Source organism: Lotus japonicus, chromosome 5, assembly GCF_012489685.1.
Source record: "Lotus japonicus ecotype B-129 chromosome 5, LjGifu_v1.2".
Taxonomy (NCBI): domain Eukaryota; kingdom Viridiplantae; phylum Streptophyta; class Magnoliopsida; order Fabales; family Fabaceae; genus Lotus; species Lotus japonicus.
Genome location: NC_080045.1, coordinates 11,754,173 through 11,778,534, shown reverse-complemented (window position 1 = coordinate 11,778,534; position 24,362 = coordinate 11,754,173). Strand labels below are relative to the sequence as shown.

The 24,362-nt window shown below is 35.3% G+C and overlaps 2 protein-coding genes across 2 annotated transcripts; both read left to right on the top strand.

Moving 5' to 3' along the window:
- The first annotated feature begins 454 nt into the window (after positions 1 to 454).
- On the top strand, positions 455 to 8,925 carry LOC130717180 (phosphatidate phosphatase PAH1). The gene is made up of 11 exons (XM_057567318.1): positions 455 to 700; positions 876 to 2,379; positions 2,464 to 3,044; positions 3,127 to 3,200; positions 4,027 to 4,111; positions 6,044 to 6,130; positions 7,180 to 7,252; positions 7,895 to 7,938; positions 8,030 to 8,158; positions 8,246 to 8,344; positions 8,433 to 8,925. The coding sequence occupies exons 2-11, from the start codon at positions 957 to 959 to the stop codon at positions 8,484 to 8,486; spliced, it is 2,649 nt and encodes an 882-aa protein (XP_057423301.1). The 5' UTR covers positions 455 to 700; positions 876 to 956; the 3' UTR covers positions 8,487 to 8,925.
- Positions 8,926 to 12,358: 3,433 nt separating this feature from the next.
- On the top strand, positions 12,359 to 21,972 carry LOC130720298 (uncharacterized). Its single transcript, XM_057570926.1, has 18 exons — positions 12,359 to 12,585; positions 12,803 to 13,030; positions 13,212 to 13,307; positions 14,206 to 14,258; positions 14,398 to 14,494; positions 15,047 to 15,120; positions 16,204 to 16,315; positions 17,148 to 17,258; positions 18,065 to 18,141; positions 18,395 to 18,461; positions 19,478 to 19,543; positions 19,806 to 19,913; positions 20,011 to 20,141; positions 20,489 to 20,555; positions 20,655 to 20,719; positions 20,790 to 20,883; positions 21,265 to 21,335; positions 21,429 to 21,972. The coding sequence occupies exons 1-18, from the start codon at positions 12,436 to 12,438 to the stop codon at positions 21,748 to 21,750; spliced, it is 1,989 nt and encodes a 662-aa protein (XP_057426909.1). The 5' UTR covers positions 12,359 to 12,435; the 3' UTR covers positions 21,751 to 21,972.
- The last annotated feature ends 2,390 nt before the right edge of the window (positions 21,973 to 24,362 follow it).

Sequence of the window (24,362 nt, the reverse complement as noted above, 5' to 3'; positions counted from 1 at the left end):
AGACCATACAAAGCACTTGAATGTCATTATCACTTCAATATCTACATGATTTTCTTTCAAAATCTTCACCATTTTATCATTTCTTGTGGGATTTTATAAGAACACACACACGTCACATTCCAATCTGTTTTCTCGTCTACTTTTGTTTTTCGTCACGTGGTCAACGCGTGCATATTTATTATTTAATAATATTATTTTATGTACCAAAAATATATTATGTAGTACCAAAAAAATTAGTAATATTCCAAAGGAGAGAAAGAGAATAAACCTTACAAACTGGGACAATATAGGAATACTCGAATAGAACAGGACATTCACGTCATTCCGATACAATTTTATGATTATTTTAATGAAGTGGTCGGTGTTCTCGTTTCTGTTCCGACCCACGACAACTCTTGAAATTACCAGAAAGCCCCTGTGTTCGTTTGTTATTTTTTGGTAGTTGCAAAATTGGATGGAGTTAACGAAGATTATGAGAGCGTGGGAATAACTATTTAATTCGAGAGTGAAAGAGATTGGGTTTTTTTCCTCTTCTTGATTCTGATTATATCCAAATCCTCCACAATTCGAAGCCTCCACGGAGGAGGAGGAGAAGGAGGTGGAGGATTCAAAGCATTACAAGGTTTCCAGAACCTCATTGCTTACAGAAAGCGAAGAAAAAACCGAATTCGCCATCAATTTTTTTGACCCTTTTGAATCTGTAAGTCTATTGTTGTTTCTCCATTGATTTTCCGTTTTCAACTTTGGATTGTCATTGCTCCAAAGGTTTTGTTATTTTTTATTTATTTATTTTCGTTCGTTTAAATTTGTTATTCTGTTTGTTAATTTAATTATTAATATTTTGTTAATAAATCTTAGTAATGTTGGACATGCAGTGTTGTTGGGGGGTTGTTTTGATTGGAAGTAAGGCTTAAATTAAATTTTGAGGTCTTTATTTTGGTGGGGTTTTTAGAAAAATGAATGTGGTTGGCAAAGTTGGAAGCTTGATAACCCAAGGTGTGTACTCAGTTGCTACCCCTTTTCATCCTTTTGGTGGGGCTGTTGATGTCATTGTTGTTCAGCAGCCGGATGGGACATTTCGAAGCACGCCATGGTATGTTCGCTTTGGTAAGTTTCAGGGTGTTCTCAAAGGTGCTGAAAAAGTTGTTAGAATAAATGTTAATGGCGTCGAAGCCAACTTCCATATGTATCTTGATAATTCCGGGGAGGCTTATTTTGTGAAGGAGGTGGATGATGAAAAGGGGGTAGAGTCGATTCAGGATTCTAGTAAGAATGATATTAGTTATTTGAGTAATGGTCATAGACTTGATCATAGCATCTCTGACTCCGGAGTGCTTCTGTTGAAAGATGAAGGTGATTCGTCAGTTCTGCCTCGAATTCAAAGGACAGAGTCTGATGGGAGATATTATGAGTTCCAAGACGATCGATCTTCGTTTGATGATTTTGAGTCTAATTCTTATGAGAGTCTAGAGGGAGAAAATGTTGTGGACTCACAGGGTAACCCGGAGATGGTCTTGGTGAGTGTCGATGGTCATATATTGACGGCTCCTATCTCAGAATCAGAGCAGAATGAGGAGAATGTGCAGTTAAGAAATCCTCAATTTCATCTGGGACCAGGTGAAGAGACAGACATATGTGAAGGCGATGGAGAGTTTATTTCAGGTGAAAATGCTTGGGCTGCTGATTATCTTAGTAAGTTGGATGCTCCAACAGCTGATGTCCAAGTCCAACCCAGACACTGTGACACTAATGGTGACGATAATAATTCTAGACCCCCACTTGAAGTTTGTCAACTAGAGGAGGTAAATATTTGTAAAGAACAGCAAACTTTGGAGATAAAATATCAAGAAGATCTTAACGTGAAAGCTGATTCAGAAGGGGTTGCATCTGGTATCAAGAGGGAGAATGTTTTTAAAAGCTGTTTGGAGCTACAAGAATTTGCTCAGCAGGCTGGAAATGCTGATTCACAAGATGCAGGTTCATCGTTGGAAGTTCAAAACTCAGCCGAGGAATCTAATGCAAGTTGTCCAGTAGTTGATGAAAATGAACAAGAGAGCGACGCACAACCTAAAAACATTGTTGAGTTATCTCCCTCCAGTGTTTCCCCTTCTTCCGAAAGCCATAGATCTCCAAATTCAGAATTGGGACTTCAAGAGGTTGAGAAAAATGCATCACTGGAACTTGAAACTGCTTCTGGCTCTCCTCCTGTTACTGTTGATACTGAATGCAATGATGAACTAGTTGTCAAGTCAGTATCAAATGACAGGGTAGATGAGAGTCAACAAATCGCGGCACTTGAAGATACTAGTAACACACGTGAGGTAGTGGAACCTCAAACTGAAACTGCAAGTAAAGGTGATCAAAGCCATTCCGGTTTAGGTAAGACATGTGCTGAAAATTTTGTTGCTCTTGATTTAGTAATTATAATTATATATTTACTTTCATTCATCTTATAATTTGCAGGATTTGAGATCTCACTTTGCGGTCATGAACTTAAGGTGGGTATGGGTTCAGTTGCTGCTGCTGAAGTGTTTGAAGCACATCGGATATCGGCAGTGGACTTCACAAGTTCTGCACCATCAATAATTAAGAATCAAAATCTTGTCATCAAGTTTAAAGATAAGTACTTGACATGGGACAAGGCTGCTCCTATAGTTCTTGGATTGGCTGCATTTGGTTTAGATTTACCTGTTGAGCCCAAAGACACAATTCCTATGGAACAGGATTATGCATTGAAGTCTAGGGATGATGATCTTGGATCGTCTTCGTCTGGACGCAGATGGAGACTTTGGCCTATTCCTTTTCGAAGGGTCAAGACAGTTGAGCACACTAATAGCAACTCATCAAATGAGGAGGTATTTCTTGATTCAGAGTGTGCATCTTTTATAGAGCCAAGTCCGACATCCAGTACCCCGGGATCTCCTCATAAGCAATTTATAAGGACAAATGTTCCAACCAATGAACAGATAGCATCCTTGAATCTTAAAGATGGTCAAAATTTGGTAACCTTCAGTTTCTGTACGAGGGTTCTTGGAACACAGCAGGTTTTGACATTCATTGACTGTTTAAGTAATAAAAAGTCGTTGAGTTTTGTTATTTATGAGAGAAATTTTAATTACATTACAGGTTGATGCCCATATATACTTATGGAAGTGGAATGCAAGAATCGTAATTTCAGATGTTGATGGAACTATTACAAAGTAAGGCTACGACTAAAGGTTCTTAGGCTACTAAGGATCTGTTTGTTTAAAATTAAATAAAAGTGATTCCATGATATAACTTCTTTCAGACCTTTTTTTCAGAAGCTACTATTTTAAACATTTGACAGTTTTTGCGTTCATTTAAAAAAAAAAAAAACTTACATGATTGTTATAAAACTTTTAAACAGGTATTTTGATTAAAAATGCTCTGACATAGATACTACTATTGTTATTCTTCTCTACTGTCCTTAGGTTTTTCCTTTAATTGTACATTTACTTTAGATAACAATTAAAATCCCTTCATGTACCTATCATGCAAATTTTGGTAACTGTTGATGCTATTGAGAATATTACAATATAAAGGACAATAGGGAAGTGGGTGCAGGCTCTGATTTGAATGTACACAGTTTCAAATTTGTAGTTGTCTGTCATCCTGGAGTCAGGCTTTGTTTACTCTTATGGTGCAGTAAATGAATGAGTGGGATAAACCAAAGCATCTGTCATTGGCTTGTTTGTATCTGTATAAAATTGCCCTGCTGACCCCTTGAATAAATCTTCATTCTTTAAGAATATATATTTTTGGGTTGTTATCCAAGATGATTGCAAAACCCTGCATGGGTTGTTTAGAAGCATATTCCCATACCAATTTTGTGTGTGTTATTTGTAGATGCATAAGATTTTGAGCATGACTTGAATTCTCTGTGATATGGATACAAACATGTCTAAATGAAAGTTGCACTTAAAAAAACTATAGAAGGATTTGAAGGCTGGGTTGTGTTATGGTTTTAGAATCATTGTAAAAACCTTCCTTTTCCCTTTTCTTTAGGTCTGATGTTTTGGGCCAGTTCATGCCCTTAGTTGGCAAAGATTGGACACAATCTGGAGTGGCGAGGCTTTTCTCTGGCATTAAGGTATGAATGCTTTAATAATGCAGATCTAACTTTTATAATCGGAGTTGGATTGTTGAGGAAAAAAATTGATGAGGTAAATGGAAACAGATCTTTAATAGGATATCTCTTTAAGAAGTATCTTGTACAAGAATATATAATTAAATATCCACTTTCTTGTTGCTGCTTGTTTTACTACTCCTGTCTCTTAACTGTTGTATGTGTGATTCTCAAATAAGTGGTTTGGGTTTATCCGTTTATACAACTGATATTTAATAATGGACCTTTGTTAGAGACAAAGAAAAGAAAATTCAGTTACCTAGTAACTTCGATTGACCTCTTGGGTATTCTATTTTAAGGGTGAACTTAACTGTAGACTAGAAGTGCTTGTTGCATTTGCAGTCATTCAAAGCACATTCTCTTGGGTTGGGTATGTTTTAGAAATATTATATATGTTGAGATCCCACACCGATTTGAGATATGGCCAAAGTAGAGCTTATAAAGGCTTGGGAAATCCTCACCTTGTGATGTAGCTTTTAGAGTTGAGTTAGGTTCAGCACAAATTCAAGATGGTATCCATATCTTAGAGCCAATAATAGGCCACCCACTGCTGTTGAAAATGTCCACCTGGCCCCACAGCTTTCCTAGTATAATTTACCTAGCCTTACGGCTTTCCTAGTGCAATCCATGGTTATCAAATTGAGATTTGTATTGTGTATCGGAAGACCCTAATTTTTGAATCGTGAGTCGTATCGTGAGATACAGATACAAAAAATTAAGTCATAAATTGAATCATAAACTGATATATCATAATATATACTTCAAAATAATAAAAGATCCAAGCCATAAATCAAAATAAGAAGAAATATAGTTGGTGGATGCACAAAGTTCAAGTGTTCATCCTTCAACCCCTCCAAAACACATCAACTAAATGCAAATTACTTTCACAATGTGATATCTTTGGTTTTTCCACTTTTTCTTTGTCTGATCTATTATAAAAGTAGCAATAGTAAACAATAGTAATAGAATAGAGCACGTGAAATTCTGAGATAACAGCAAATGAGTGGGAGACCAGGTTTATCAATCGGTGCGAATAACAAAGGTTAGACCAAGCGGTGTTAAAGAACAGAGGGTGGGGAGCCAAGCGGTGATAGAAAAATAGAGCAGACACTCCCTGTTTGCAAGGAAGAAAGTGGTGCACATGAAAAGGTTGAGGTGGGACCAAATTAGGGTATTGTTTATAGTATGTTTTGACTTGGTCTTTAGGAATTGAAGAGTCAGCTGCTTCTATTTAGGTTTTAAAAAAGAAAAAAAAGAAAAATGTAAAAGACTGAAACAGGGACCCATGACTGAGCACGACAAGAAGCGTATGATTCATCCAAGAGTAGTGATTCATGCGATACTGTTATGATACATGTGATTCAGTGTGCGATTTGAGTCGCGGAGGCTATAAAAATGCATAGTATCGCAATTCGAATCTTATGATTCATATGATACTGATAACATTGGTGCAACCTACCAGCCTTGCAGATTTTTAGTGCAATAAAAAAAACCAGTCATGTAATCTCCAGGCCCTAGATGTTCAGTCCTGAGGGTGTTGAAATCCCACATCATATGGCCAAAGGAGAGTTTACAAAGATTTGGGAAAATCTCAGCCCAATTTCAAGAATATAAATATGTATTCACACATAAATGTGAATAGGTCAAGAATGAACTACAACGTTTACTGCTTTCTCCCCCCCCCCCCCCCATTTCTGTTTCACATTGCATTTAATCTGTATTATTAATATAGTAATTCAATTTAGGACTATATTTCTTAAATTTGTGTCATCTAGAGTGATAATGCAAATAAATTTAATGGTTATCGGCAGAACTTTTACTGCCTGTCAATACAGCCTAGCAGATACTTGTCTCAATAAGATTAATGTCTAATACTAGATCTGGATTTTATGTCAGGAAAATGGATACCAGCTGCTCTTTCTGAGTGCCCGTGCAATTGTCCAGGCATATCTAACCAGGAACTTCTTACTTAACCTCAAACAGGTATTGAAACAGCATGGTTTTCTTTGATCAATAACAACTTATTTCCAATATTAGAATATTATTCTACGCTCCTGAAGTAACTGCATCAAGGAATCAATTTATGCGATTTGCTTTGAAAAGGCTGAGATATCTGGCACCTACTTTCATTCACCTTCTGGTCTTGTGAAGGAAGTATCTATCTTGATTTAATATCCATATGAAATTACTCTTCTTAACTGCATCTTTGGCTACTTGATGAGTATAGTTTCAAGGTAGTCAAGGGCATAGGTCGCCTTAAGGTTCCATGGGGTTTTATTTTAACGCCTTTACAGCGGAGGTGCTTTAAAGGCACATGTTGACCGCAGGAAGGCATTTGTATTAGAAAAAGTAGAGAACAGTAAAATATTTGGGTAATTTACATTAATTTTCTATGTAGTTTAGGTTAAGTACGCACACACAGCATTCATATTAATGTGAAACAGTTAAAGCTTTAGTGATAAAGCAGGATAATAAGTTGGTAAAATAAATTCTAAATATTAATGTTCATAACTGAAAAACTTTTTTTAGTAGTTTGCAACATCCCATTTTCTTACAAATTTAGTTAGCTTGCTGGGTGTTTGGGATTTCTACATTTCTCTGGACATTTAAAATTGAGTACCATGAGAATTTTATTGAGGTGCTAAAAGCCAGTACCTTGTCTGAACCAGAAATGTATAATCAGATTCAGGCCACACTGAAGGCATTTGCCTTTCTGAAGGAGCCTTGCCTAAATCAAGAGTAGCTGATCCCTTCTGAGGCCTTGCCTCTGTACCAAGTGCACCCTGCATCACTTTTTTTTGCTAGTTAGTTATTGTTTTGTTACCCATATCCATGTCTTTGTGAGAGAGAGAGAGAGAGAGAGAGAGAGAGGGGGGGAGGCAGAGACAGAGACAATACAAATTTCTTTGCTATTCTCTTTTTATTGGCATATTTGTTTTTTGTATCCCCATATAGCCCTGCATCTTGACAGTGGAATGATAACTGTTATGATACTTTAGCTAAATAGAAGTTTCTTATTTAAATCTTTGCAGGATGGAAAAACCTTACCAAATGGACCTGTTGTTATTTCACCTGATGGATTATTTCCTTCACTTTACCGAGAAGGTGAGGCACTTCTAAAAAATGAGATTAAGGTTGTGTTGGATATTACAATTAACAATGAGATGATGATGACTTCCCTTTCTAATGATACCCTTGTGCTTTTTGTTCGAAGACTGTCTATGAAGACTTGCACACTTATATACCATTGCCGATATTATTTAGTTTATAGTTATTTCCTCATTCTAAAAAACAGGGTGGGGTTTTTCTGGGGGGAGGGGGATTGAAAAATATCACGGTCATGGTTGTGAAAGACAAGTTTAGAAAAATTAACTAAGGCCAGAGTAGTTTAAGGTTCATAAACCTTGCATCATTAATATTTAGTCATGACTGCTTATATATTCATATATTCTTGTGCTTATCCATTGACAGATGTTATAGTTCGTATTCTTACCGTAGTTTCTTTGGTTTATTAACAACCTGCTATTCATTTTTATTATTTTATGTGGTTTAATTATTTATACTTGATTTGTGTTGATACCTGTTTTAATAAGCTCGTTCTTAATTCTTAATTAGATAACAAAAATATTATAACCCTGCATCACCTGTATGTTTATATGTTCCCTATCGCCTGCGCTTTTTCCCCCTGGATGTTTGATATGCGTCTGACATGCTATTTTGTTTGTTTGACCGCTTTACGGATGGAAGTGATAAGAAGAGCACCTCACGAGTTCAAAATTGCTTGTCTAGAGGTAACTGCCAGAATACAAAACCATAAAATGCTGTAAGATGGCATCTTCTTACCAACATTATAATTCGTGCTCTAAAAGTAATATTTTGCAGGATATCAAAAGACTTTTCCCTTCTGATTATAATCCATTCTATGCGGGATTTGGTAATAGAGACACTGATGAACTTAGTTACAGGAAGATCGGAATCCCAAAGGGAAAAATATTTATTATTAACCCTAAGGTGTGCATCCTTGATTGATAATATTTATGATAATTAGCATTTTCCTTACTTCCGAAGCACTGACTAAATGCCTGTGAAAACTAACAGGGTGAGGTGGCTATTAGTCAACGAATTGGTGCAAAGTCATATACATCATTACATACCCTCGTCAATGACATGTTTCCACCTACTTCTTTGGTCGAGCAGGTGACGAATCATCTCCAAACCCCCAGTAGAATGGAAAATTTGACCTTCATAACCAATTGATTTGACTCTTAATTTCTTAACATGGCAGGAGGACTACAACTCATGGAATTATTGGAGAATGCCAATGGCAGATATTGACTAGAACATTGGTTAAGATATTTAGTTCTCATTGACAAGGATGAGTTGGTATGGAACCATCCGAGAAGTTAACCAAAAGGCCAGAGAATCCTCCTAGTTGACCCACTTCTGTGCCACAATTGATTGGAGAGTATCCTGTACTGGAATTCATTGATGAGCATGTAAGTTCTCGAAGAACGCTATTCATTGTGATGGCCATCCCTTGTTTTTCTTCTTTTTCTGTCTACTTTAAATCCTGATTCATTTTGATCTATCCATCAATAGAATTGTATAACATTTAGCTTACATGTTAAACTGTACTACACCTTGTATATTTTTCATTTGGGACGACGATCAGGGAATAATGGCACAGATACATGATGAAGGAACTGTCCTTTTATATAGTTCTAATTCAGGGTTGGGTGGATGTGGTGCCTAACTAATAAAGTATGTATTTCATGCCATGATATGCTATTATCAAGTCTTAGTGCATTTGGTAGAACTTATTTGCGTTTATCTTATAGCATAAACAGTTACGCTGGTGTTTGGTTTAGGTAATGAAAAATAATTTATGACTTACCTATCGGTTTTTAAGTTTATTTTGATAATCTATTTTGATTAGCTTATGGATAAACATTTATAGTTACATATAGGCTCTTTTGAGTTTATTTCATCAATTTTCTCAAATAATCTTATGAAGAAGTGCTCTATTAAGTGTGTCCCCAAATGCACCCTAGTAACTACAGTAATTTTATAATGTTTTAAACTTTTTTTCTGTTTTAAGAATTGTTTTTGGTTTCAATGTTTCTTGTATAAACAATTGAAAATAGGAAATAAAATGAAAATAGTATAACTTTTATCCAATGCATAAAAGATAATAAAATCAAAATCAAATTGGATTATATTGGAGGGAAGAACTAGAACAGGGCATGTTACATGAAAGCCAAAGTGACAGACATTGTTGTTTCTCATATAATGGATTTGCTCAAATAGCCTAATGATTTGTTTGTGCTTTTTAAAATTGTTTGTGCTCAAATCTTTTTTCTGGATAGAAAGGCAATTTAATGACTAAGATTTACTCCTTATTTTCCTGTGTGCTTTTTAAATTAAAAAGTACTAAAAACTAGTATCTGGGAATTCTTAGAAATATACTTTGAAGTGTTCTAATTTTTTAAAATAAAAAATTATAAATCTATTTCTAATGTGTTATTAATTATTTTAAATTATTTCCTCGTCATCAAATATTATTAACTACTAAATAAAAAGTTCACAAGGTACGGAATTTATTTGATTATAAAAATTAGAGCACTAAAATTAAACAGAAAATTAAGGGCACTAAAATTAAACAGAAAATTAAGGACCAAAATTACCCGAACCCTATACTACAGGGACCGAAACTGCAATTAAATTTTAAATGTTTGTTTTCTTAGAAAGTAAAAAAAGAGTATATTCAGTAAATAGAGAGATGAGAAACAACCTAGATGTACAACCTTGTACAAAAAGACCTATCCACCACCTTTACTAAACCAAAACTACAAATACATAATTTACGAAAACCCATCAAATCAGGGTCAGCCCAACACTTAATGAGGTCTAAAACAAATTTTAAAGTGAAGTATTTTTACCTAAAAAAATTTCTTTATTAAAACTTTTTATGTAAAAATAATTTTTTGAACTGAAGCCTTGATTTTTATTTGAGGTCTTTTTTACAAAAATACTATTAAACTTTTCACATTAATGTGAGACATTTTGTACCTAAAACCCTTGCTTGGGCCACATGGATCTCGAGCTAACCCTGCATCAAATGCAAGAAAAAAACCAAGCTGAAAAAGACCAAAGATACACCCACCAAGCTAAAAAAACTCTCAAAAGAGTAAGGAAGCATTGACTGATAGTTTTGTTGATTTTCCAGTTTTAATTACTTAATTGACTGATAGATTGCTCCAATTACTCAGTTCATTTTTAGTATCTTGCTCTGGGTACTCTACCATTATGATTGACGTTGTTGGGTGAAGAAATTCCAATGCTCTCAGTTTGGATGGAAGGATGCATCATCAACTTCCAACTCGCAATATGCCAAAATTAGTTGTGACAAAATCTCAAACAAGTTCTTCCGCCCCAAGATTATACGTTTGTGATGGAAATATTTCGTCCCAAACATGTAGTAGCTTTGTAACTTTCACAATTTCGTGACGGAATATATCCGTCGCGGATTTGGGACAGACTATGCTATTTCTCAATTTCGTCTCAAAAGGTTATTATTTTGTCACCAACTCCGTCACAGAACTATTATTTAAAAATAGAATATTAGAAATTATTGGATTCCGTCCAAAATGTGCAACGAAGTGATATGATCCGTAACAAAAAAATTATTACCTCCGTCACAAATTTCGTCACAAACTTATTATTTAAAATTTAAAAACTATATTCCAATATTTTTCGTCCCTATTTCCGTCCCAAGTTTGCAACGGGGTAGAATTTTCTGCTCCAAAGACTTTGCGACGCACAAAATCGTGACGAAATGTTTTAGTCACAAATTCCGTCTCAAAATAATTTTGGAACGAAAATTTTAACTGTTGTGCGAATGATTTTTCTTTCCTAAATGAGCGTTTTAGTAGTAGTGCAACAGTTTGTGAATGGTGTAGAGAGGAACTATCCAATAGAAGCTAGAAAAGGTAGAAAATGTCTTGAGTGTTGGAAAGACCCATAACTTTCCTACAAATTCTCCTTAGTACAAGTGATGCACTTCCTAATCATTTTCACTCTTATTTATAGCCTCACATCACTCAATGACTCACTCGTCTCCGAAAGATAGTTCAAGTGGTAAGAGCTATATGGACATAAAGGTTAGGTGGGATAAATAGTGAAGGTCCAAGGTTTGAACCCTGAGGATAACTAATTTACTAACATTACTAACAACTAATATTTCTCTACGAAAAAAAACTCAATTACTCACTCACTCCATTTAACTAATTATTTATAGAAGTTTTATACATTCACACTTCTTTTCTCTTTCTTCACATTTTTTCTTCATACGTCTTACTTCTTTTCACTTATCTCTGTTCGTTATCTATGACACTACTCATGACATCTCACTTTTCTCCATTCTTTTTCTATATCTCTCAAGATTGGCTGGCGTGGAATTTTGGTGTGTATGAGTTCCTTCCCTTTATTTGTAACTCTCTTTAATTAACTAAGCATTCTACTAACTAACCATAGCAACAATTTGTAACTCTCTTTAATTAACTAAGCATTCTACTAACTAACCATAGCAACAATTGTCTGGTTAATTACAATAATAGCCTCCTTAATAGATGTAATAAATAATAATCCTAACTATCATATGAGGTGTATGAAGGTGAGAGAATACAAATAGAAAGAGAGGATAAAGAAATGAAAAATATTTTTTTTCTTTCGGAAGGTATTTTCCCGGCCGACAGTCATGAGACTAATCCTCCAAGGCTCGGAGATCACATTAAGTGAGTATGTCTCTCCCAATAAATATTTCTCCATACACATTGCAAAGGAATCGAACCCTAGTCTAAATACTTAAAAAATACAACTATCTATTAGTTGCGCTACACCTTATTATTAGAAATGAAAAATATGATGAGCAAACATACCATGAAAAAGAGACAAAAGAACAGCAAGGTATATAAGTTCTAAAATTCAAAATTCAAAGACAAATTGGTGAAAAGAAAAATGATAGTAATGGAATTAAAAAACATGAACCGAAACTTAAGGCAGATGAATCGAACTTGCTGACAGCAAACAGCAAAAGCAATGACTTCTTCTTCCTTTCACCAATTTTCTCTCTCTCTGTCACAAACTCAGCTTCAATTGCATCTCACACAAACCATAATCAACCACCACCTTCACCTTCCATCACCAGATTCAAATCACAGACAAATGCACATGCATTTACATCTACATAGACACAGATAGAAGAAGGTGGTGAAGACTGAAAAAGAAGAATGTCGTGGGTAAAATCTGCCGTGAACAAAGCGGTGGAAGCAGGTGGCCAAAGCAATCTCAGCCGCGCCGTCCGTAACTACGCCGACACCGTTGTCCTCCATGCAAGCAACGCCGTCGCCGGCGGAGCCAGAATCATCCAGGACCGCATTGTAACACCCTTTTCTAAAAATTTCATTTTTCCTTTTACTTTTTCGTTTTTAATTCTGGGTTTGGAAGAAAGTTTGTAACTTGGCAATGATACCTTGCTGTATACGAAATCTCTGAATTCAACCTTCAATGGAGATTTTTCAAAAAAAAATGTGGGCATTTTTTTTCTACTAAGTGTAGTGAGTGTCTGAATGGTTCTATGGTTCTATTATTGAACAGGTGTCAAGGAATATGCAGAGTTTTAAGCATACTGTAAAACGGTTAGAAGAAGTTTCTGTTTCATGTAGAGGGATAGAGAGAGTTCAGTTGCTAAGAAGGTGGTTGGTTGCACTCAGAGAAGTTGAGAGGCTTGGTGCTTCCTGCATTAATTCTGACACCAATTCAAAAGATCAAGACAACCAATTTCCTTTTGATGATTTTAAGGATTCGCCTAAAACACCTACTTTGGTTAGTGAAACTCATCTTAGTTTTTATTACTTTATTTTTCCCTCTCCAATAGTGGCTGCACTATGTTGAGCTAACTCCTTTCTTTGCATTGACATCCCTTTTTCACAAGCACATTGTTTTTGGTAACTTGGTTATTTACTTTTCTTATTAATTCATGCTAATAGTGTATGACAATGGACAGATTTACTATGTAGACCCTGGCATGGTGGGTGAACCTAAAACTTTTCGCGATGTCTTTCTTTGCAGTCAAGCTCTTGAGGGCATAACATTGTCAGTGGTGAGTTGAAGCAATGCTATCTATAACTGTCACCATGTTACATGTTTAGGTTAGTATTAGTCTATTAGATGAGTGCAAATGGGATACTGAATTGCCTCATGTAATTTCTCAAGAGGATTTCCATGTTACAATGGGTTAAGTTTGACAGTTTTTAGTTATATAAAGTATAAACTTGATTTCATATTACCTGTACTTCCGGCATGGAAATGAAAATGTAAATTACATAATTTGAATTGTGTTCTGTATAAGATTGCAGAACCTTTGTATAGGCAAAGATTGAATAACTTGGTACTTATCGCAAAGGGTCTCATTCTTCTCATATCCAGAGATTAAGTGGGCACCAGAGGTGGGTACATGCAAGGTGCTCCGGCGCTCAAGTCAGCAAAATTGAGGGAGAAATAAGGATTAGGGCTTGACAGATAGTGTACGTGAGTTGTGTCCCCTGATCGTGTATAAATACATAGGTTTGTAATGAGCATGGATAGAGTTAAGTGTAGATATGATATCATCACATAAATGATATAACTGTTAATTAGGACCTCGTCAATGTTGGGCCAATGTACTGGTCCTATCATTTGATTCCATAACAAATTGAATGCTATAGAAGGAGAAAATTCCTAATATATTATCTTTAAGCTGCTAGTTGTTTTTTTATTGCAGGAAAACATGTTACTGTTCTGGTACTAGTTTGAATCATGATTGTAGTTCACTGGTAATGGTATGTTCAAAAATTAAGACATGAGTGTATGGAAGTAACAAGGATCCTACATGGAAGTTTATTTTTCCATACAATTCTTAACATTGTCTATTTTCAGTGATATTCCATTTACAGTGGCTGAGCTTTATATTTGCTGATTTATGGAACTTAACCGCAGGTTAACTCTTTTGTGTGACTCAGATTCTCGAAGCACCAAATGAGGAAGAAGTTTCACTACTTTCAGAGTTATATGGGTAACTTTGTGCTTCTGTTTTTAACTTTCCTTTTGATAAACTGATGTCTTAGCCAAGTATTGGTTGAAAACAGTTACTGGTTGGCATATTAGGAATAGCTTGCCTAAAAATCTGCTTCTGGTATGTTTTGGTTATACAGGCTCTGTATTAAAGGAGGAAAGGAAGAAAAAGCTTCGTTGTTATTCAGTGTACAGGATTTGGCAAAAGCATTTTCTGGATATGAAGATGAAGTACTGGTAATGATATCAATATTTTATATAGAATTATTTGTTTGTAGCCAATATAAACCCACATACATGTGTAGCTCAGAATTATTGAGATGCTTGATTTATGCCCGTTCTTGTTTCTAATTTGATACAACGTCTGTATGACCGGACTTTTGATAGAATATTGCACTTTCTTTGGTTTTCAAAATCGTCAAACTGGATGCTTAATCGTGACTCTATCAATGGACCTACTGCGCCACTGACCTTAACTTCGCCATAACATGCACACTGAAAACTGTTTTTAATGTTTGAAATTAAAAAAAGAAGTTACTTTTTTTAAAACGTTACTTCAAACATAACATTGCTATCTTCCTTTTCATCATAACTTTTTTTTGAATTTATTGCCTGAAATGGTCTTGTGAACTTCTCTTGATTTGATGCTTGCACTGTGTGCTATATGCATAGCACTTTTGACCTCAAAAAGTACTGAATTTTTACACATTTTAGAAGAATGTTACTGGAGTTATATGCACTTATGTGATACCTACATATATTTTCTTTTCTGTCTTGTCTTTTCAACAGGCAAAGCGAGAAGAATTACTTCAATTTATCCAAGATGCAATTTCAGGGCTGAAAGTAAATGCTGATCTCATGAGGTTGTTAGGATACACATCTGTATTGATGCTTGTTTGACATTTGCTTTAGTTTATAGTAGATGTTCTATTTGAACTTGACTAATATATGCTTGGTTTATATGTGCCGGTACTTAAAACTTCTTCGAATTTAGGTTAGGCAAAACTCTACCCTAAAAGCTAGCTTTGGGGTGTGGGTTGGCCATTTGGCCTATCATTTGTAAGACCTTTTTTAGCCATACCTCTAGTCAATGTGGGACCGTAACACCCCCTCACACCCACGATTGTATATCTGGAGCGTGGAGATTACAAGCTTCATATTTATCGAAATTCCCTTGTCCCATTATGGGATATCTATGGTGCTAAATTAACTAAATCAAAATATCCTGAAATGGTAATCAGGCTGATTGACTTCATTAATTTTTCTTGGAATAAATGTGGGTCATGTCAATTCTTGAACTTCAAATTTCGACGGGTGGCCCAACAATGGATCTAGGACTGAGTTTGATATTGTCTTAGAGTTCAGGTTAGGCCTAAATCTATCCCAAAAGTTAGCCTAGATGTGAGGATTACTCTACCCTTCATTCTTTAAATCTATCATTCTTAATACAACCACTACTGTCTCTCCCCCTCTCCTATATGCATGGTCATGGAACATGTTTTTCATAGCTGCATCTGCATATTCTGTGTGCATGTTTGATCAATTGGAGGATCACTTCTTATATTTAATACACTAAAAATTAGAGTTTATAACAGTGCATTTGGTTTCAATGGGTCAGAAATACATTATTTAGTCTTAAATAACAACATATACAAGTCTCCTCAATTTTTATTTTATTTTCTTACTCAACTAGTGTTCATTATGTATTTATGGATTTCATTATTGAAATCAAGCATTTACAGTAGTCTGTTAAATTATTGGATTCTGAATTTTTCAATCAATACATGATGTGTATTTTACCATCATGTTACAATATATTCAACACTTCCATCGATACTGCATTAGATAAATCTTCTTGACCTATAATGCATCAACCCGTCGTTATACTCAAGAGTAAATATGTTATTCTTTTCTCTTCTTGCGTGTGACGTACCTTCCTCTCTCAGAATAGAAGTTGAAGCCTGCAATTTGAAGGAAAAAGTTGAGAAGATGAAAGAAACCAATCCAGATGAAAATTTTGTAAAATCACCCAAAGAGACAGCTTCTGTTGCAATAGAGGTGAGCTTGTGTGTCATACATGGGGTCATATTGTGGTGGTTGAACTTGGGGATATTTTATATTGATGTATTGCTACTTGATCTATCAATATCCTCAAAATATTCGTATTACGATCCACGACATAATTTTGCATATTGAAATCCACTTTTGAATAAAGTCTTCATGTCATGTGCTATATCTCAAGTAATTTTTTTTTTTTTGTTTCTTGGATAGAGGTGTCAATTTCTCTAGGTGTGGTAAATATGAGTTTTAATTTCTATCTTAACTTCATTACAGTCTTGTTAAAATATGAAATTTTGTGCTTGTTCTCTTCTGACTGTAGTAATTCCTAGTTCTACAATATTGAAGGAGAATTTATCCAAATTCGCCTTTGAGGGAAGCAATGTGTCTATATTTTTCAACCTTCATACAAGTATCAGTATTGGGAAATACCATTTTACCACATAAATTATAGAACACCGCATGATTGCTGCCTGTCTTAGTTGTGATAAGATGAATAATCTTCCTAGGGTGCTCAGTCTTCCCCTCCACCTTGAGATGATCCGTTAAAGTTGCTCTAACGTGGGTGTTATCCTTTTATTACAAGATGACTGATACTTAATAGTGATGCTTTAATTCTTGATGACAAGGTGTAAAAAACTTTATTTTCTTATCTACCTGGCTAACTTCCTCTGTTTGTGTGTGTGTGTGTGTGTTTTGGATTAATACCTGTTATTTCTTCGAACTATACACAAGCTTCTTGTATGGCTTATGAGTATATTTTAAGCACTTGAGCACATATTTATGTAAATCTAGACATTAGTGGCAGTTGAACATTTCGGTTTTATTTCAGGCTCTTGAAGTAGCTCTGAAAAATATTCATATATGTTCTAAATTGGAGGAACTCTTACTGAAAAGGAAACACTTTAGCTATGGTGATTCTCCGGAACTTCATGCAGAAAAGGTCATTGTGGAGTGATTTTCTGTAGTTTTTATTTTGTTCTTATATTTTATTACTGTAGAATCTTATCTATGAAAAGAGTGTATAAGGCATTGAAACTTGATATTGCATTATGCAAAGTTGTTCATGCTATTCATTAAATAAAGGGCTTGGAGGGGCATATTATTTTGGTGCAGTGCTTTTCTGTTCCCACATCCTGTTTTATTTACTTGTTTTTGTTCATTGTAGTATTGTGCATACCTAATAACCCCCTTTGTCAGGCTTGTCTAAGATCTATTACTTGAACTCTGGAATTCCCCATAATACTTAAACTCCACTTTCATCATTTCTTTATTATAAGCTTTAATCTTTAGATGTAACAAATGAAAGGATCCTAGGATTTTTTGAACACTTTTGCCCCTAAACCTCCCTTGTATGGTAAAAGGGGAGAGAAATATTTTTGTTATAGTTTTGGTTGATCCATTTAGCTGACCACATCTGGTAGGAGCTTTGGTGGTTGTTGTTGTAAGCTTCTAGGCTCCTAAAATCTGAATACATTTTTGTGCATGTTTGAATACACGGTGGAAAACCAGGGTAAAACCAAAATCATGGTGGTCAGCCCCAAAAGCTAAGGGAAGTTGCTTCTGTCCACTGTAATTTTAGCTCACCGTGTACTCAAACACACTTTGTTTTCTGCATTCCAATATTATATTAATATTACTCATTGGCTTTAGCAAGCAAGCAATTTTTTCCCACTGTGCAATGCTTAGTTTCCTGCTTCTGGTGTTACACTTTTTGTGGTCAATGATGTGTGATTGAATCATTTGCAGGTTGATAAATTAAAAGTTTTATCAGAGTCTCTTGCAAATTCTGCTGCAAAAGCTGAGAGTCGCATTTTAGAACAAAGGTGCAGAAAAATAGATACTATGAGTTTCTTATGAACAGAAAGAAAAGGAAAAAGAAAACGTTATCTTTTATTGTATGTGTTGTGCTTGCAAGATGCATATTTTTTAGAACATTGTAACATGTTAATACTTGATCCATCTCATTTGCTTTTTGACTTGTTGAAAGTTGGTGAGGAAAATATGAAAATGTTGACCTTGAATTGAACTTTTGAAGATTATTTTCTTATATTCTATTACTTTTTGGTTACGAACCAGATCTCAAAAGGAAGAAGCACTTCATTTTCGGGTAACTAAGTCCAATGAGGTTAGCCAGGTTGAGAAGGTAATTCTCCTCCAAAGGAGCACATTTTTTCATCTTGTCATGGATATAATGAAGACTTATATGAAAACTTTCACCAAAGAACTTTTCTCACAATAGGTCAAGTTACATGCCTAAGCATAGAGTCTCCTAAATATATTTCTTCTTTTGCGAAAGAAGATGGGCTTAACTAGCAAGATTGAAGTCTTGACAAAACAAAATATTAGATTTTATTCTGGTTCAATGGTAGGTTTGTTAATGTATACTGGTTTATTTGTTAGAAAGGTAGTTATGCCTGTAGGTCCACTTGTACGGTGTATATATGTGTGTTCTCTAGTCATTATCATAAGATGAATGAGTAAAAATTTTCAAAATTTTTTCTTCCCTCTTCTCATGGTATCAGAGCCCTAGACTAGGTTTTTGGTTTTCCCAGCAGATGATTCTTTTTTCTCTGATGAATCTTGTCTTCGATGCTGGTGCGGGGTTTTCTTACCACTAGTTCCATCGGGTTTGTCCCGCCATCATCGTCTGAACCTTGGAAAAACCACCTCCATTGAAGTCGCCACGTTCTGCCACACCATTGGATGTGTTTTTATTATAAGAAAGATTCCCCACTCTTCAGTGAGTGAGTTCTCTCAACCACCACCATTGGGGTAGCCTCTCACCGGCAATCCAAATCATCTAGTTGGTCACCATCGCAACTGTATCCATTAATATTCCAAGTGTTATTGCTTCTTTGATTGTTTGTATAAAACTCTCAGAACAGATGTTATCTCCATAATATCTTAAATGTGCTTAAAATATGGCATACCAAGATGTATCTTTCTCTCAGGACTATGTTATTCTACGTAAATTGGTTGTTTAGTCAATTTTCAACTATTATTTCAATATTCTTATGATTTTTGTTGTGTATGGTTGAGTATTGATTTATACAGTCTTTAGGAGAAATCATTTAATGTCTATTTTGAAGGAATCCATTTAGTTCTGAATCATACTTGTTTTTTGAAATAGATATACAATGGTTGGGGTGCATTTTGTAGGAACTGGCAGTGGAGATTGAAGAACTTGAGAAGCAGAAAAATGAGCTCGAAGACAAACTGAAAAAGGTTTATATTGTATTTTATTTTTTTCACCCGTTCTTGAATGCTTGAATTATGATGCTCAAAAACTTTTAATTCAGTTCAGGAATTACATCTTTTTAGCTGTACCTGAACTGATGACTGCATACCAAGTATGTGTATACATGGCTCTAAGTTTGGTTAATAGCAATGAGTGCCCTATGCAACTATGCTCACTTGGCAGTATAATCTTAACGGATATGTCAGTTGCCCTTTGCTGGTATTACATAACATTGAGATATTATTGTAGGTCAACACCTTGTTGGCATCTGCTCGTGTACGCTTCCACAATGCAAAAGAAGAAAGAGATCAGTTTGATGAAGCAAGCAATCAAATTATTGCACATTTAAAAATGAAGGTACAAATCTCATTTTGAGGGCTGACAAAAAATTAGTGATATGATGTAAACCATTTTATTATTAGTCATTATCCATTATAAAGTTTTCTGATATTAGGAAGATGAGTTGGTGCGCGCCATTGCTTCTTATAGAATGGAAGCCAAAGTTGTTGATACATGGATCAAATTTCTAGAGAGCACATGGGTATATCAAGCCTCACATACAAAGAGAAAAGAGGAGCAGGTCAAGTAAGTCCTGTAGTTCAGTACCCATGGACAATCAAACATAGATCCAATAACTCTTGAAATTATAAAGGGGCAGCCCAGTGCACCAAAGCTTGCGCTATGCGCAGGGCGCGATCACTTGGTTTATTGTATGCAAGGGTCCGACCACTTGGTTTATTGTACGCAGCCTTACTGTGCTTTTTTATTCAAGAGGCTGTTTGCAAGACTTGAACCTCTGACCTTAGTCACATGGAAACAACTTTTTACCACTTTTCAAACTTGTTATACAAATCAATATCACTTTTTATAAAGTGCATATTTTCGTTGATTAATTTTCATATTTCCAATTTTTTTCTTATTACATGTGAAAGTGCTGAGCTGGAGAAATATGGGGATCATTTTGTGAATTTGGCTATCCATCTTCTGTCTTCTTACAAGGTAATAAATTATCCTAACTTAACATCTATCTTTTTTGTTTCATTCACTTGTCTACTGCATTTTTCTGATCTTCTCATCAGGGGCTTACTTTATGTGTAGGAGAAATTGGGTTCAACTGTTCCTCAAATAAGAACACTTGTGGATAATTTAAGTTCGGGTCAAGGGTATGTCGTTCTGCCTCTCTGAATAATCTATTGTTTCAAACCCATGCCTTGAACTGTTGATTTATATCAGGTTAGAAATAATGGCAGCTGTAGATATTGACGGTTCGAAAGTTGTGAATTCAAGGAAAAAGCTTGAAGAAGAATATTTGGATATCGAATCCAAGGTAGTTTTCTTTTAATATTTTATTTATCCAATTATGTGTAGTAAAAATCTCTCATGGCTCTCATGGATGTAAGACAATCTTAGGGTGTGTTTATGTTTTTGTCAGCGCCCATTCCTAGACATTTTGAATGTGCTTTTGCCTCGAAGTGAGTGCTAACGTGAAAGCAGTTGAGTTAATGTGAAAGCACATTCATCACAATCTATGAAAAGAGTTTCGCTAACTTTTTGCTTTGAAGTGAGTGATAACGCCCGTTAGCACTGGCGCCAACAGATATCCAAACATACCCTTAGCCATTGGAGTGAATGTACTCTTAGCGAACTTGAATGTACAAACACTTGAGGTAACATGAAAGAGATCCTTATGTCATTTTCTACTTGTCAGGTTTTGACCACTCTGAATATAGTGGATACCATGAACAAGCAGTTTCACATTCAAAAGGAAGGAGTTTTCAGGTATGTTGTTTCTTGTTCTCTTTCTGCCCCTGCTCTAGTCTGTTTTCCTCATGTTAACACATGCTCCCCTATGCATTTACAATTTTAATGCAGAAAAGACAGGGACAAGGTCAGAGAACTATTAGATGCCATTGAAAAAATAAAGGATGAATTTGAATCTATTGAGAGACCTAAATTGCAAATTGAGATTCCAACTAAAGGGCTAGAAACACCAAGTCCAATACACTCAAGATCTTCTTCACCTACGTCCATGGCTAATAAACACAAGCAAGATAAATCCATCAACCCACACTCAATTAGTGGGAAAACGATATCAGTGGCGGAGTTTGATAGATTAAGCGAGGATGACTCAGCAGAAGAAATAAGTGAATGGGTGTTTGATGCTCTTGATAGAGATCAACATAATAGGAGTTGACAACATGAAGATGATAGACCAGAAGTACTGATGAAAACATGATGAAAAGGACAACACTTCACTTGTGTCTTGGGAAGGCTGAGATTGATTTTTCAATGTAGGCTTATCATGTCTTGAACTTGTCTAGGGAATTCACTTAACGGATGTACATGAAACTGCTTTGGTCCACTGAAGGATGTATTTATACCATTATCATATTCAATCATTATTCCAATGTTGATCTTCAATCATGTAACTTGGATAAGCTTTGTTCTTGTAAAAATTGTCAGTTAGAAAATTTGTTTTATTATCAGCAAGATAACTTTGCCATAACGACGCATTCTGCACTTAGTAGGCCAGTACAAGGTTTTCAGGATTAAGGGTCATCATGCACAAAATCCTTAACAGGTCCCTCAAACCCTAACCTTACATCCAATAAAATCCTTTAAATTTATCAAATCTTCAGTACATTGATGGTTTTTAAACCTTTAGAATTTTTCATATTTCAAATCTATATTTCAACCCCTGAATATTTGGTCAGAAAATGAGAAGGTCACAAAATGTGAGCTAAGTTTTTGGTAGAAGAAAACTGATAGTTGGACAAGATCTGCTTAATTTTAAAAATAAAGGGAGTTAATTTGTTGTAATAACTTGAGGGACTAAGATTGAGCGTAATCTATACTTGAAGTGTAAGGCATTTTTTTTTACAAGAGGAAAATGAGTGTAAGGGTTCTTTGTTATGTTGTATAGTATAAAATTTAATAGTATAATGTATGATAACATTAGACCTAATAGGATTAGACTTGATAAAAATTTAATATTATTCAGCGTTTAGTCATACACGGTATAATTTATCATATTTTTTAAATTAATACAATCATATATTTGGTGGAGGGTGGTGGCGGTGGAAGTGGCGAAGGGTGGTGGGGTAGTGGTGGTAGAGGTGGCGGTGGACAATGGTGGTTGTGGCATTGGCGGTAGTGGTGTTGGAGGTGGGTGGTGGTGGATATAGTGGCTATGGCGGTGGTGGAGGTGGTAGTGAGGATGGTGGTGGAGTTGGTTGTGGTGGTGGCAATGGCGGTTATGGTGGTGCTGGTGGCGGCAGTGTTGTAGGTTGTAGTGGCGATGGTTGAGGTGGTGATTCTGCTGAGGGCAATGGCGGTTGAAGTGGCGAAGGGTGGGGTGGTGGATGATGGGTGGTGGAGGTGATGGAAGTAGTGGAGGGTGGTGGTGGATTAAATATTTTGAAGTAGCTTATACGTCATAAACTTACGAGTCCTTATCCCACCTCTATATGCTAGATTAAATAACTCATCATTTTAATGTATAAAAGTTGATTGATGGATAATCTTATACAATAAATGTTAACATCAAACAATAAATGTTAGCATTAAGCAATATATAAACTCATAATATATTGTGTAAACTTATATTAACATACTTAATGAGCAGTGTTATTTGGTACGATGGGCTTATGCACTAGAGTGCACGAGCAGAAGTTAGTGGCGGTTTAAAACCGCCAATAACATGCGGTGCTAAAATAACTGCAAGCGTTACACATTTCTGGCGGTGTCAAACCGCCAGAAACTCTCTCCTGCGTGGTACACCGCCAGAAACTCTCTCCTGCGTGGTGCACGAGACCCCACGTTGTGCCACATAGCATTTTCCCATACTTAATACAGCGCACCAACGTATTAGATTATGGACATTAGTTTTAACACCCCTCAATTAATCCCCCACTCTCCTTTATGCACCAAAATATCTGAAATACCCTTTAAAATTTAATTTCATTCCAAACATATCATTTTTCCTATATTATCACTACCATCATTTTTGTTTATCACACCACCCTTCACTTTTACTCTCATCTCATAGTTTTCTTCGTTGCCACTTTTCACACTTAATATATGTGAAAACATTTCAAACATTGTAAGTGTGAACCGATGTATGTTCGTTCTCTCTTCACCTTCTTCCTTTCGTTTTAAGTATTTCACACTCAGTGAGTGGAAAACATTTTCACATTCTTAACAGTTGGTTCCTTCACACTCTTGAGGGTGAAATTTGAAAATATTTCACACTCTTGAGTGTGAAATGAAAATATAAAAAAATCAATTTTTTTTTTAAAAATAAAATTATTAACAGTTCAATAACTCACACTCTTGAGTGTGAAATTTGAAAATGTTTCACACATTTGAGTGTGAAATTTAATTATTAAAAACTAAATATTTAAAATTAAAAATAAAATTCTTAACACTTGGTTCTTTCACACTCTTGAGTGTGAAATTTGAAAAGATTTCACACTCTTGAGTGTGAAATGAAAATTATAAAAAAACAAAAAAAAAATTAAAAAATTATTAACAGTTCAATAACTCACACTCTTGAGTGTGAAATTTGAAAATGTTTCACACACTTGAGTGTGACATCTAATTCTAAAGAAACGAAAAATTTAAAATTGAAAATAAAGTTCATTCACACTACTGATCTTGAGTGCGAAACTGAATTGTGTTTCACACCCTTGAGTGTGAAATACAATTGTGCGAATTGAGTATCTTTATTCTCTCTTCACATTCTTCCTTTCGTTTTAAGCGTTTCACACTTAGTGAGTGTGAAAATACTATCACACTTTGACTATC

Excerpts from the sequence above, each read along its gene's own strand:
- LOC130717180 (XM_057567318.1), top strand. The coding sequence starts at position 957 with ATGAATGTGGTTGGCAAAGTTGGAAGCTTGATAACCCAAGGTGTGTAC. Across the intron at positions 6,131-7,179 it reads TCTTACTTAACCTCAAACAG|GATGGAAAAACCTTACCAAA; the intron begins GTATTGAAACAG and ends AAATCTTTGCAG. Across the intron at positions 8,159-8,245 it reads TATTTATTATTAACCCTAAG|GGTGAGGTGGCTATTAGTCA; the intron begins GTGTGCATCCTT and ends GAAAACTAACAG.
- LOC130720298 (XM_057570926.1), top strand. The coding sequence starts at position 12,436 with ATGTCGTGGGTAAAATCTGCCGTGAACAAAGCGGTGGAAGCAGGTGGC. Across the intron at positions 19,914-20,010 it reads TTGCACATTTAAAAATGAAG|GAAGATGAGTTGGTGCGCGC; the intron begins GTACAAATCTCA and ends TTCTGATATTAG. Across the intron at positions 20,556-20,654 it reads ATCTTCTGTCTTCTTACAAG|GAGAAATTGGGTTCAACTGT; the intron begins GTAATAAATTAT and ends CTTTATGTGTAG.